Raw genomic sequence first — 15264 nt, 5'->3', positions numbered from 1 at the left:
CGCTCATCACTGGTCTCCCGACCATAACTCTTATCCACCAGCACTGTAACCCTGTCATAGAAGGCTACCAAATTTGTTAGGCATAATTTGACCTTGGTGAAGCCATGTTGGCTGTCACCAATCACCTCCTCTTTCTCCATGTGCCTCAGCATGGTTTCCAGGAGGATCTGCTCCATGATCTTGCCAGGCACAGTGGAGAGACTGACTTTATCTTGATACTGAAGTCCTTCAATGACATGTGAAAACATAATGGTATTTGCAACAACCAAAATTTTGCTCCATAACTTTTCTTAAATCACCATGAAAATACTTTCTGTTCTGAGGCATGCATGCTCCTTCTCTGGCTTAAATCAAAACAACTACTTCTAAAATACTAGTAAAGAGCTGAATGCAGAAAATCATGTAAGAAAAAGGATATATTTTGTGGACAGAGCTTCAAGGCGTGAGGTGACTGAGTCTTGAAGGGCAGCTATGGCTTCACACTTACAGGACTCTTCAGTTGTTATGAGACTGCTTGTTATGGTTCCTAAGAGAGAAGACAGCATTTCAAGTATTCATGACAATTATCAAACATTTAAATCCCAGGAAAATGCTTGATTCTGCAAGGGGAGTCGAACCATGGTGTGAGACTACAGCAAGCACTGCGACCCCAGGCAGTCAGGAAGGAGGGATGGCAGTGAAGAGGGGATGGTGTGCAGCCACAGATATGAGTGTCATAGTCCAGAAAGAGGGCAGGCAAGAGAAAGCTTGACTCTAGGTGAGGAGGAGGCAGAGCAGGGAGTTCCTAGCCTGCCTACCTTGATCCTCTGCACTCTTCAAATTAGACCATTATTGAGCAAAATATAAAAAGATGTGCAGGGACCAACCAGCCTCTCCCATCAACTCTAATTGCTAGAGGGAATCTTCCCTTTGCCTGTTATCTCTCCCTCTCATCCAGAATATCCCCCACCCCAAAAGGTGTATGCCCTGGGCAGTAGAATGTGTTTAAGTGCTGCAGACTAAGAAGAACCTGCAGTCCAGGTCTCCATCTCCTAAGTAGTACTTTGGCCATCAGACTATCCACACAGGAACCCCACTGGCATCACTGTAAACAGGATCTACTTAATTAGCTGTATTTAAGGCGATGACTAGCTGGTTGGGCTTCTTTTCAGAAGAATCACAGAATGGTTTGGGTTGGAAGGACCTTAAAAATCATCTAGTCCACCCCTCCTGCCACGGGCAGTGACACCCTCCACTAGATCAGATTGCTGAAGGCCCCATCCAACCTGACCTTGAACACTTCCAGGGGTGGGGCATCCACAGCTTCGCAGGGCAACCTGTTCCAGTGCCTCACCACCTGCATAGAAATGTATTTCTTCCTCATACCTAAATATATCTAAATACAGTCTAAATATAGCTAGCTAGCTCTATAGAATCAAGGTTGCTGCCCTGTCCAACCTGGAATGTAACAGCATTTGGAGTATCTATCGCTTCCAAACAGAGCACTTCTAAGAATGCATTGAAGTCCTAAGTTAAGCCTTCGGGGGGGCAGTTTGGGGGGGTGTGGTGGTGCAAGCCAAGCAGGAAGGCATTTTATGATTTTATGCACATAAAGACTCCATCAGTGTCAGAAACTGGTTGGTTTGGATCAGTATCTGAGATGGGGTTGGAATTTAGATACCTCAGTCTCACCTTGGGGACGAATTAAAATAATTTATCACTTATACAGAAGTATCTTGTATTATTGTAAGTAATAAAAAAAAAATGAAAGCAGGAACACGTGTTAATTTTAAAGAGTAAGGAGCAGAGGTTAAACAAAATCATCAATGCGTATCTCCCCACAAGTGCTCTTGTTTCTAACACTGGCAATACACATGCACAGGGGGAGCACCACTTTTGATCCATCAAGATGTGTGAACACAACTCCATCCCCATGTCACATGAACATGTATGGAGGGAACAACAATGTTCAAATGGGTCAGTTGAATTTAACATGTAGTAGAAAGGCACAGCAACATCAGTGGTGGAGCCACTCAGCAATCAGTCTCTTCGGAAAGAGAAAACAAGCATTGCCGTACTCCGCAGTGATTCCACTGAATCTCTTCCTAGGTCTTGCCCCCCGTCTTCCAGACTTACTGGGGACCAGCCTCAGCTGTCCTCAAAAATTCCTTTTTCTCCGTAATCCACCACAAAACCAGGGATGATCACAAAGGGGTCAGAGAGATGATCATTTCATTGTGGTGTAATTACAGGTCAGGCATCAGCTGGTGGCTGTGAGTTCTCAGCTACACAAAAGGCCATTTAACCTCACCTACTCCATGCGGAAAATCGGAGTTAAGGCAAGCTGCACCACTTGCTGCAGGCTAAGAGCAAACGTATCAGCAGCTACTGAAGCACAGCTACTGCAGTGAGATTACCGTCTACATCTGAGACCAGGAGAGTAAGCTTCCAAAGGCACAGCCTCCTTAAAAGAGGGTCTACAATCATTAAATACCCTTTCAACAAGTTATCAGGAAGGAATACTTGTATGTAATACCTGTCTCTATACATGTTTTTACGTTGCTTGCAATGACAGCGAATTATTCAATTATTTTTTCTGTAGCTATATGAATGCGCATCTGATCAACACCAAACAAATCATGTGAGCATTTTAACAGCTAAGCAGTAGAAATATTACACCTGGACACAATTTAACTGGTTTTCTGAATTGTTTTGGTTTCTCTTTTTGCTTCTCAATCATGCCATTGATATTTCCATTTTGCAAGGAAACTGATGGCTGCTTGAATTACAGAAAAATGACTGAAATATATCAATTTCAAAAGGTTGTTCATTCAGTGTTTCACTGAAAAAAAGTTTATGAACAGATTCATTTCTAGCAGGGCAGAAATTCATTTGTCTTAGAGCCAGTGCTGAAACTGGTGTCTCCTTGATTCCACCAAACCTGTATTTGTCCAGCTCCCTTTTTTTGGAACGTTCCATTGGCTTTATGGTTGATGTACAAAGCAGAGCTGTTCAAGATTTAGCTGGAGGAAGGCCAGTTCAAAATATCACACCAACACGGTTGGTTTCCAACCACTGCCAGTTAATTTTTCATGTCTGCATTTAGTTCTCCAGTGACAGACAGAGATCCTCCTTGGGTTATGTCTGTTTTAACGACATTACTTTTCCAACCAACTTTGGCAACTGCCCAGGGGTCCCCTGAAGTTTTCTACAGTCGTACTGTGAAATGTAGAGTCTTCCAATATTTGATATTCAAAATCTTGGGCACTCCCGTTGCCACTGGGATGCCCAACAAGTCATATAAATCATGCTAGAGTTCTGTTTTACACTGCATTTATGTTTAAGTCCAGACCTACAAAAACTACTATTTTTGCAGATGGTGTTTGGCTCTATGTACCTATTTTATAACTTTGCACTTACATGGGGTCCTTATCCACTTGATGGAATGGCAAGTTATTCCTGCTATGACCCGGGCATAGGACTAGATACTTCTTGAGGTCCTTTCCAGCCCAACTTTACTTATGAGTCTACATCAAACGGTGCAGAGGTTCTGCCAACAGTTCATGCCATAACTGCCCATGTAAAGGGAAGGAAGTCAGTGAGTTCATGCCTGCCCCACTCATCTTGGAGGAGTGGACAAGAACATATGGTTTAGCACTGCAGTAGTTCTGACACCAGTGCTGTTCCCTGCTGGCCCCCCACCAGCCTCCAAATGCTAGTACACAGAGTCCCATGCCCCAGAACCCTCCCTTGCCAATCCCCCCCGTTATTTTCATTTCATAAGGAAATTATAAACATATAATAAGGACTATTATAAAGATTATCCAGTGCTTGGTGAAGCACTGGAACTGGTTGCCCAGAGAAGCTGTGGATGCCCCATCCCTGGATGTCTTCAAGGCCAGGCTGGATGAGGCTTGGAGCAACCTGGTCTAGTGGAAGGTGTCCCTGCTCATGGCAGGGGGGTTGGAACTAGATGATCTTTAAGGTCCCTTCCAACCCAAACCATTCTATGATTCTATAATATAGTGCTTGTGCATGCTGGGCATCAATCCTACACGAATCTTACCATAACTACTGAGATGTGTAACTGATCTGGCCTTGAAACAGCAAGATGAACTAACTGCTTTACTGGGGTCTCCCTCAGTCCTTTGCACAGTCTGTGCTCACTGACCGCAGCTGACTAACCTCACCAGATGTGAAGTGCTGGATCATCGCCAAAGGCATGCAAGGAAAAGTTTCCAGTACACAATAACTTTACAGTAAGGAGACCAGGAAGGAAAGAAACACTTCTAAGACGATTACATTCTTACTGTAACACAAAGTCACTGAGAAGCTAAAGAATCACAGAATCACAGAATGGTTTGGGTTGGAAGGGACCTCAAAGACCATCAAGTTCCAACCCCCCTGCCATGGGCAGGGACACCTTCCACTAGATCAGGTTGCTCAAAGCCTCATCCAGCCTGGCCTTGAACACTTCCAGGGATGGGGCATCCACAGCTTCTCTGGGCAACCTGTTCCAGTGCTTCACCACCCTCTCTGTGAAGAACTTCTTCCTGGTATAATCCAAACCTCCCCACTTCCAATTTAAACAGTGAGATGAAATTCAGCCTGGAGGGGAGGACATCACCTCAGACTGTCTCCTGCAGGGTGGCACACAGTTCCCACAGGACTGCAAAGTGTGAGACTGTGACTGACCCCAACTCTTCTCCAATTATTCCTCTGTTTTGAGTTTGCTGACTGTCGCATAATTTTTTTTTTTTAAATACAGTGAAAGCCTTAGTTAAAAGTTGATAAAGGAAGACCAAACGGTAAGCAGTTACTAGCACTGTTGCATATGAAGTGCTTTATGCCTCTGACTGTTGATCGAAGTTGAAAAATCACAGTGACACAGAACTGTCTGACCATACTCGAATGCATGTGAAAGTTTCTCAAACAGATGCAAATATACTAACCTGCTGATGAGAGCTATCTCAGTACATGTACTTAGCTGGGGAGGGTACGGGGGGGATAGAGAACAGCACACTGCTCTTACTTGAGCAAGTCTTCTTGTCTGCATTCAGGGTGTAGCCTTGGTAGCAGTCACAGGTATAGAAGAGATCATCTCTCACACAGACCTGCTCACAGTCGTGCCTTCCAGGTGCACACACATCAGCAGCTGAGGAAGGCATTTGAGAAGACGCTTAATCAAAACCCAAATTTCAGCCTGCTTGGTGTTAGCAGTTCCCTTTCGCAAACAGATCTTCATCTGGATTCAAACCAGAATGTTTTTGTTGCACGTCATCATGCTGTTAGCCACAGTAGGGTATACAGAATGTCTTTTTATCTGGCTATCAACATCACAAAATTAACACAATTCTTGAAATACTTGCAACACTTAGTTGTAACAGACTGCAAAAGGAACTGAACTAGCAGTGACCCAGTTACAGAATAATTATCCAAAGGAATTTCAGAGAACAAATATCTGGATTTTGAAAGACTATTTGGCATTATTTCAGCTCTAATTGAGTTGGATAAGACACTTTTATGGAGTGAAAAGAACATAAACAGAAGAGTATACATGGCTGCTAAAAAAAAAAACAGAGACGTGGCACCCACTCCCAGTTACAAAGTGGGTACTTCATGTGTGAGGCTGATGTTTTCTGCCAAATATAACACATCAACTCTGAAAGGGCAAGCTGAGGAGGAGTTCCTATATTTGGATATCTTTGCAGTAAGGAGGCGTCCAGTAAGGTACAAGGAAAGACAGAAGAAAGAAAGAGAGAGCGAGCAAGGCAGGAAAGAAAGGCAGGCAGGCAGGAAGGAAAGGGAGAAGAAAGAAAGGGAGAAGAAAAAAAGGGAGAAGAAAGAAAGGGAGAAGAAAGAAAGGGAGAAAAAAGAAAGGGAGAAAAAAGAAAGGCAGAAAGACCCACCTCCTTGACCTGGACTATTTTTATTTTATCACAAAGACCTGGGTGGTTGAGAAATCATGAGCATACTGCAAAATGAGATTCAAAAGGACAAAAAAGCAAGCATATTAGGGAAATAATCTGAAATTTGACTATGCAGGAGGGAGAATTGATGCTATGAAAGGAGGTTCAGGATTGGACCCTTGAGGGAGATGCTGAACTAAATTCACATTCCCTCACACGTATGTTGCCTCTATATAAAATGCCAGGTGACAGTTAATCTGGGTCACTATATATACAAAATCAGCTCCTAAACTAGTCAGGAAGAAATATTGAGGCCCTCTAGCTTCACCTCTTTGAGATGCAAGACCTATAATTTAATTTGGGGAGATTTGTCTAGGAACCTCCTGAAATTGGAAGCCTAGCCTTAGCATTTTGTCACACAAAACTTAGAAAGGAAAGGGATTATGATCAAAGAGGAAAACAGGATTTGGTGTAACTAAATCATCGGTGAGACATCCAAACAAATGAAGAGTGAAGTTCAAACCCAAATCAAGTGAAAATCATATAGAATACATATTAATTTGTAGGTACTACATACTTTTATGTACATGCTTAAGTACCAGCTACATCTCTGCTTCTATTCTCCACAAGAGCCCAGCACTGGGAAAGAACACTTCTCCACCCTGTACAGCTCTAAGGCTGGAATACTCTTTGAGGTCCAAACACATCCACCAGAAAGAGTGATCACACTCATGATGATACAGACTGTAATCTCTCTCTCCCAGCACAGTCCTTGCCGCCTTCATCTCATTCCCATTCATCTTCACATCATTAGCAATCTGGTCTAGTGGACGGTGTCCCTGCCCATGGCAAGGGGGTTGGAACTAGATGGTCTTTAAGGTCCCTTCCAACCCAAACCGTTCTGTGATTCTGATTCCTTTCTGCTGAAGAGTTTTCTGACACAGGTAGTACCCATCATATATTCCCACAAATCCATTATCCTTCTCTCAGGCAGATATGATAATTCGTGCTCTATAGGCATGAAAATACTGTGAAGTCCTCAGGGAAATGCCAAATAGCATTTTAATTACACCAATTAGAAGCTTCACACAACTGTAGAAGAGTCATGAGTTTCTAATTATTGCTGGGCATATGAAGAAACAAAGTTGCACAGTGTTTTCAGGGGTTGTACAGAAACCCTTGGGTAATTTATCAGAGAACTAACATACATTAACCTTGTTTTTAATGGATATATGCTTTTAGCTGAACACAACATTTCCTTAATCAGGTCTTACCTGAGCAAGTCTTCTTATCTGGATTCAGAGTGTATCCTTCATAGCAGTCACAGCTGTAGGACCCATCGTTACTCAGACAGACTTGTGCACAGTCATGCCTTCCAGGCGCACACATGTCCATGGCTGTGGTGATCCAGGTTTTAGGAAAGAAACTTGTTAATGCCTCCCAGACACTCAAGTGTTTTAACTGCTTCAACATTTATAAATACAGTTTAATTAGGATACAAACCAGGATTCAACCAGTGCCCTACTACGTTATTATATTATGCTGCAGACGACTGTATTCCATTACTAATTATTTAATAGAAGAGGCAGATATTGGGCCTGCAAGGCATTACTAAACCACATCTCATGCAATTCTGATTTTCATCAGCAATTCTAACAGTCCTGAATATCCCCAGTAAGGATGAAGCTAAAACACCACACTGAGGTGAGCAATAACCTGCCACGTGTCAAGGTGCAGGTTGTTTCTTGCAATAGTAGCAGTAACTACGCCACCTGGAGTGCTGTGTCCAGCTGTGGAACCCACAGCATCAGAAGGATATAGACCAGTTGGAGTGAGACCAGAGGAGGCCACGAAGATGCTCAGAGGGCTGGAGCACCTCTCCTATGATGAAAGGCTGAGAGAATTGGGCTTGTTCAGCCTGGGGAAGAGCAGGCTCCGGGGAGACCTTATTGCAGCCTTCCAGTACCTGAAGGGGCTACAAGGAAGCGGGGGGGGACTTTTTACAAGGGCCTGTAGTGACAGGACAAGGGGTAACGGGTTTAAATTGAAAGTGGGGAGGTTTAGATTAGATATCAGGAAGAAATTCTTCCCTGAGAGGGTGGTGAGGCACTGGAACAGGTTGCCCAGAGAAGCTGTGGATGCCCCATCCCTGGAAGGGTTCAAGGCCAGGCTGGATGAGGCTTTGAGCAACCTGGTCTAGTGGAAGGTGTCCCTGCCCATGGCAGGGGGGGTGGAACTAGATGGGCTTTAAGGTCCCTTCCAACCCAAACCATTCTATGATTCTCTAACAGAAGCAGCAGGCTGTAAAAAAGCCCCGAGTTTCAACAGGAGAGATGGAAAGGACATGGGAAAACCATCAGGTTTTAAGTTCTCTAAGGACTAGTGGCACTCGTGGTCCAGTGGAGACACAGTGCTGGTGGGCACCTCCAAACTAGGTTCATCCTCTCCCAGGGACTAAGTGATGTTTATGAAGTACTGTAAAGACCATAAAATGGTAAGTGCCAAACTGCATTTTTTCAAATCAACACATTTAAATAAAAATGCAATTTTATTGTTAATGGAACCAAGGGGAAAGGCTACAGGTGAATTCTCATTTTAAGAGTTGATGTCTGTAAGCAATTTTTCAACTAGAAATAATACGGGTAACTCGTAGAAAACACGTCCATGTCTTCATGAGTTTCATATATTAAAGTAGCCTTTAATTCTTACCTGAGCAAGTCTTCTTATCTGGATTCAGGGTGTAGCCTTCATAGCAGTCACAGACATAGGATCCGTTGTTACTCACACAGATCTGCTCACACTCGTGCCTTCCAGGTGCACACATGTCTACAGCTGCAAGACACATGTAGGAAAACAATTCATTGTTAATAAAAGTATTTTGGGATGGAGTGCGTATTCACATTTTCAAATATGTTTTGATTTGGAATCATCTCAGAAATGGCAATAGTAATTAAAGCAATTGGAATAAGAAGTAGGAGAAACTATAGTGTCTACATCTCAAGACTTTGCTTGGCATCTGGCCCTGATGAATGGATCTTTAGGCATAATGAAAAGGATGGTGATGGAATCAAACTACTTCTCACCATTACTTGTAGACGACTTCTATTTATTATTTATTGTTATTGCAGAAGGTACAGAGGTTCACTGTTTCAACAGAAGAACAAAAGTAGCTCCTGGTGTTACAAGGTGATTTTTTTTCCTAGTTGAACACATCTACGGAAGGAGCAATACCTGAGCAGGTTCTCTTATCTGGATTCAGAGCGTAGCCTTCGTAGCAACCACAGAGGTAGGATCCACCGTTGCTCACACAGACCTGCTCGCAGTCATGGGTCCCAAGGGCACAGACATTCACAGCTACAAAGGGCATTTACAGAAAAGGCTTTTCAGTCATCCCAAAGGAGAGAAACAGTCATAAATAATTTATGCTTTCACAAGTACATGTTGCACTGTTTGCTGATCAGCAGTAGGAAATGTCAGAGCTGTGCCACTGTCACAAAACATTACAGGCATCCTCTGCATCATTCTGTACCCAGAAAAAGGAGGTGACGCTGGAACAACCACTGAAACAACTCACCAGCTGAGGTGGCGTCAGAAAGACAAGATGAACTGAAAAGGCTGCAACCCAGAGAGAGTTTTTAAGCGTTTAGCAACATTACACTGGAAATGAGAACTTGGCAATGAAAAGGACTGTCTGGCTTTTTGTATCCAAGTCCCTTTCTATCACAAACAACCAGTTTAAATAATGTATCAGTCACTGTCTGGCAGTTTACTAACTTCTGCTTACTGGCATACAACTTAATTTATTAATTCCTACTGCATTGTAAAAAAAAAAAAGGAAACTGAAATGCAACAAAAAGCAAAATAAAATAAAACAAAACACAAAACAAAACAAAATGCACAACAAAGACCATCAAGACCAGGAGGAAGAGCAAACTGGCTCGGAGGCAGTGTCTCTCAGGGATGAAGAGTGTGTCTGCATAACGATGGTCCAGATGTATCAGCTAGCAAAGAAACCCGCCAGCCCAAGATGGGCACGTGAGGGCTACAACTGCCTTGCTCCATCAGGTTTAAAAAGTAGAGACCAAAAGAGGGTATGGAGGAAAGTTTCTGCAGTAAGGTCACTTTACAGGCACGTGAACCTCCTAACTGAAGGGCAGTACAGAAATAATGCCCAAACCTCAGAGAACCGAGAAGCTGAAACTGCAAACGAGAAAGTGAGATTCAGTTTTCAGGGACCAGCAAACAGCAAGGCTGCCTCCTCAGACAGCGAACACAGAACACAGGGGTTCCAAAAGGAGCGGGATGGACGGCAGCCGCTGTGTGTGGTGGGGACAGGGCAGACAAAACGACTGCTGCAAGGCTGCAATGCACGATGTGTGCTGACAGTCTTTCCCTTCACAGAGGGTCTAATTAACTTCTGACCAGTTCTTCTCCAGTGTGTTTGGCTTTGGATCTGCTGCTTCTTTGGTCACATCAAGATGCCTCTGTTGCTCTCCACAGACTAATGGAAACCTAGATACGAAAACTTAGATGATTTTTAGATGACCAAATTTAGATGTGATGAAATAGGGAAGGGTAAAGAGAAGGGAGAAGGAAAAAAAAAGGTGGAGAAAAAAAAAGGTGGAGGAAAAAAGTAGAAAGAAAGAAAAGCAAGAAGGACGAAACTAAAGGAAAAAGGAGAAAAATGTAAAGATAAGTATGTTATTACCTGAGACGTTATTTATGTGAGCAGTTACAATGTGGATACTGACTACTGCTAAGATCAAACTCCAAAGCAATAGTGGTGTGATAAGAAATGAGAAGCAAGAATGCTCAAATCTTCCCATGTTTTTTTCTGAATGCAAGGCAACATCGCCCATTTTCCAAATCATGGAAGATTTAGATGTCCCCAGTAAGGCTGATAGAAAATGTGTCTTGTATTTCCACTGGCAAAAACAAATCTCAAACCAAGACAGCACCTTTTCATTCTGCTACACCATTGGGAATAAGAGAATTCACCTCCATGACTTACAAATAAAATCTGTGGGTGATATTTTCAACCATAACGGAGAAGGTTAGGCTCAAATGGTCAGATTCTTGTGGTAGGAAAGTCAAGCTTCCACTGACTTGGACACTAATTCAAGGCTAAGATTTTCCATCTCCAGGATGGTCTCATGTTGAATGATGCTCTCAATGCATCAAAAACTTGGTCTTGGCCAACTATTTTGCCCCTGAACATTAGTTTTCTTGTTTTCAGTTCACTCTACAAACAAATTTATTTGCCTTGGCCAAAGCAAAAAAAATCGTAATTGTCACTGGTGAGTCTAGATTTCTGACCAAAAAGCAGTTTGGAGCTGGAATAGACCCAGTTTACCCCACTGTCTCACAAGTCCCTCTTAGATTCATTTGGTTTGTAGGGAGCTTTTAGAAACTATACCCTTTACCCTGCTCTTGTGCATGAATCCCACAGATTTTGGCTTACTGCACGCAGGCAACTCAGTCACATTGGAAGTGTATGTGTCAAACCTCTTTGGGTAATCCTCTAGCTCAGTAGGGGCATAATTTCTACGCTTCAGCACAATAAACAGTAAGTTTACTCTGAAGAACAAGAGATTTTTCATGGTGCGATGAAAGGACTTGCTTTGGCGAGAACATAGGTGGAAAATCAGTGCTCTGTTCACTGCACACGTACAAGGTGGGCACTTGTACCCACTTCCAGCTACCAGAGAGAGGATGTGGTCACACCAGCAACACAACACCATGTCAAGCCAAACCTCCAGGCATTTCCTAGGTTGATTACTGGGCAAAGTGTCCTGTCTGCAGATGGTCCTACACAGGTCTATTCACACTAAACTTATTCAAAAGGTACAGTGGTAGTTTTTAGTAAGGCTCTGAAATAACAGAGTAAGACGTCGCCAACCAAGTTCCCAAGAAAATGGCTGTTATTTTAATTCTCTTACAATGTTCTTTACACCTGATTTTACCCGTTACTGGCTAGAGACTTATTTTACAGGTAATTACCTTAAACATTTACTAGAAAAACCTACTTCAGACTTTTTTATTAATTGTCAAAAAGTTGTTTGATTTCTCTGAGCAGGGCCGTGTCACAGCTATCTTTAGGCAGCTCTAAATACTCCAGATACACGACATGTTTTTCTGTAAATGACAGTAACAACCACACTGGCCTAGGTTAGAGGAGTTCTAGCCCAACCCAAATAACACCCAGCATTTTTCCAAGATCAGCCCCGAAACAGCAAAGCTAATTCACAGAAACACAGAATGATTTGGGTTGGAAGGGACCTTAAAGATCATCTAGTTCCAACCCTCCTGCCATGGGCAGGGACACCTTCCACTAGACCAGGTTGCTCAAAGCCTCATCCAGCCTGGCCTTGAACACTTCCAGGGATGGGGCATCCACAGCTTCTCTGGGCAACCTGTTCCAGTGCCTCACCACCCTCTCAGGGAAGAATTTCTTCCTGATATCAAATCAGTCCAATTCAACCCATCCCACTGTTCCCTGCCTAAATCAAGTTGCAGAGAGACAGAGAAAGGTGTGACTCTGGCACACTGAACAAGCCCAGCAACGCCTGCAGCATGAACGCCCATCCGGAGATGACCCACTGTCATGTTTGGGCACTTCATCCTCCATCAGATTTCTCAAGATTTTCCTATTCTGAATCTACAAGGAGCCCCTCAGCAGCGCACTCCCACCCTCCTAACTTGCCCAGCGAGATGGGAAAAGAAGCGAGCAGGATGCCCAGCTCCAGTGTGCGCTCTGGGTGAGTCAGTAAGTACACGTAGCCGAATCCCAGACAGGTTGCCGCGTGCTAAATCAGACCAACAGCACAAGGAGGCCCGCTGAAATCTGGTGCTTGCATGGTAAGGTCACTATTCAAAACAAAAGGCCATTACTTGCCCTCCAGTGAATAAGAAGTTTGGATTCTTTGCCCAGTGGTGGCAAGGGAAATATTTAAATGGGATTCATAACACTTCTGAAAAAGAAGAACTTCTTTCTTAGGGAGTGGAACCACAGTAGGAGCCAAAGGGAGCCAAATTACACTGCCCTCTTGGGCTGAGCACCTTACCACAGAAAGTCTCTCTGAATTTGGACGTCAGCTTTTCGATCACACCGTAGGTCTCCACATAGAAGACGTGTTCATCCAGTGGTTCACTGGCCATTATCCTGAGGGACTGCATGTCTGCCCGGCCTACCCCGACTGCATAGATCTCAATGCCAGCTGTCCGGGCGCTTGCTGCCACGTCTTGAACCTGGTCTTGTGGCCGTCCATCTGTCACAACGATGACCACCTTGGGGATATTGAAGGTCGCTGGCCGGGTGCCCATTTCCTCAGTGAAGACTTCATCCATGGCAGTTTGGATGGCAAGGCCGGTCATTGTACCGGCAGACAAGGGCGCAATGTGAGATACAGCCTCCTTCATAGATGCCTTATCAAAGTAGGTCCGGAGGGGAAACTCCACCTTGACGGTGCTAGCGTAATTCATGACCGCCACACGGGTTGTTCGTTCACCAACATCCAGAGTATCAATCATTCCTGACAAGAAGATTTTCACTTTCTCAAACTCCTCAGGTCGGACGCTACGGGAACTGTCTATGATGAAGACGAGGTCTAGGGGCCGGTTCTTGCAGGCAGTGTCTGTCGAGAAGGAAGGAAAACACTTGAGTCATCTCTTGCACAGGACAGGAGCTCTCACCCTAGAGCCGTGAGAGCTGTCATGGCAACTACTCCTGCCAAACAAACACTGGCCCCCTTGGTTCTTTAGGAAGAGGTTTAAAGTTATAGTAAGCAACACATTAGAAATTCGTAAATATTAATTCTGACAAGTAATAAATAATTGAACTTTTCTAAGCATAAACAGATAGGTCCACATTTCAGCCCACAAATGTCCAACTATCATTGAAATAAAGGGTTGTAGTCCCCATGTGACTGTCACCACAGAAGTGCAGCAACGATACACAAATGTACTTACTTTTTGTTTTTATAAAGCCTGAATTCCCTTTTTGTAAGCTACAGAAATAAAATGGTAAAGCAACTCACTCGATTACATAGTGAACAGATCCTAACAGTACTTTTTAGGATAGTAATAACATAGACTGATGATTAGGAATTATTTCTTGTTTGTAATTCCCAATCCCAAGTACACAACAGGAAGAAATAAAGGCCAAGAGGAAAAAGATGCAAATGACGCTGTGATAAAGGCTTCTTTAGAAGGTGTTACTGCTTTAAGGCTGCTAGAGCAGAGAAATAAATGAAATCACTTATGAAGTAATTTTACACGTAAAAATGAACATTTGCACACATATTTCTAGCTTCCAAAATTCTTCACTGACGTGAAATCTAGACCGAAACGGAAAAGCCATAGCTCAGATCAGAGACAAGCATCCCTCCTAGGAAGACAACAAATAATCCAGAGGATGACAGCAGCCAACCTGAGCTGATACTCCCCGTCCCAACATTGACGATAGCAAGTACGTACTTTACACCACCAAGGTATGGATTTGTGCAGCTGTCCCGTGAAAAACAGAGAACCCAAAAGTAGAGTACTTCCATGGAAGAGACGTTCTGGCTCACCAGTACGTTATACAGCAAAATATGAGGTGTTCAGTTTGAATGTGCTCCCTGAGAGCTGTTTTGGGAACCCTGACACACCTCTCACCTCTCCTGGCTACTATCAAGTTTCCATTCCGATTTAAATTTAAAAAAATTTTAAAAAATCTTCACAAGTCTCTTAAAAGCAGAGATTAATACAGCATTCTTCTTTGTTTTCAATGAATTCAAACTTTTACCTTGTGCTAGTCAACAGGGAGGGGAAAAAATCAAATTGCACAGATCGATCTTAGCAGCAGAGCTAGTTTGCAGTGGTCAGAATAACGGACCGGATGAATCTAGGATCCATCCAGGTATGCTGTATATACCTCTACTCGCAGCCCACAACTCATATATTTGCATAAGGATTTAGAAGAACGGCTCTGTGCCCTTTGGGAAGCTGAGAAAAGAAGAAATGTGTGAGCACGCACGTGCAGCTGAAGACAGGAGAGAAAGAACCACACGCTGCCTTACCGAAAAAAACCCCAAAAAAGACCAAAGCCGAGATTTTTAGGCCAAATTCTCTCTTTTAGATTAAGGAACAAAATATATTTCAGCAGCCTGACCCTTCCGTGAGTTTGCAACAGGGATATTCAGAGAAATGAACGCAGGCAGAGAACATTTCCGTCGGTTTTAGGGATTAGCCAGGCCAGCTTCGCAGTGAAGAGCGAGCGAGCAGTCGGTGCTCGTGCCGACAAACGACCCCGCGGCGGCAGCGAGGTGCTCCTGCGGCATCGCCCCCGCAACCCTCCGCGAAGCTGGGCGGAAGGGAAGCCCCCCAGGAAGCCGAG

At 43.7% G+C, this 15264-nt stretch overlaps 1 protein-coding gene across 1 annotated transcript; it reads right to left on the bottom strand.

Moving 5' to 3' along the window:
* Positions 1-398: 398 nt before the first annotated feature.
* MATN3 (matrilin 3) lies at positions 399-13522 on the bottom strand (the record flags this gene model as incomplete). The annotated part of the gene is made up of 6 exons (XM_010157277.1): positions 399-526; positions 5012-5134; positions 7163-7285; positions 8598-8720; positions 9120-9242; positions 12953-13522. Coding segments are annotated over 6 exons (1190 nt in total), but the record flags the coding sequence as incomplete, so codon positions are not given.
* Positions 13523-15264: the final 1742 nt, after the last annotated feature.

Source organism: Eurypyga helias, unplaced genomic scaffold (genome assembly GCF_000690775.1).
Source record: "Eurypyga helias isolate BGI_N326 unplaced genomic scaffold, ASM69077v1 scaffold40898, whole genome shotgun sequence".
NCBI lineage: Eukaryota > Metazoa > Chordata > Aves > Eurypygiformes > Eurypygidae > Eurypyga > Eurypyga helias.
Note: the sequence above shows the minus strand (reverse complement) of the source record. Positions and strands in the feature narration are given on the sequence as shown.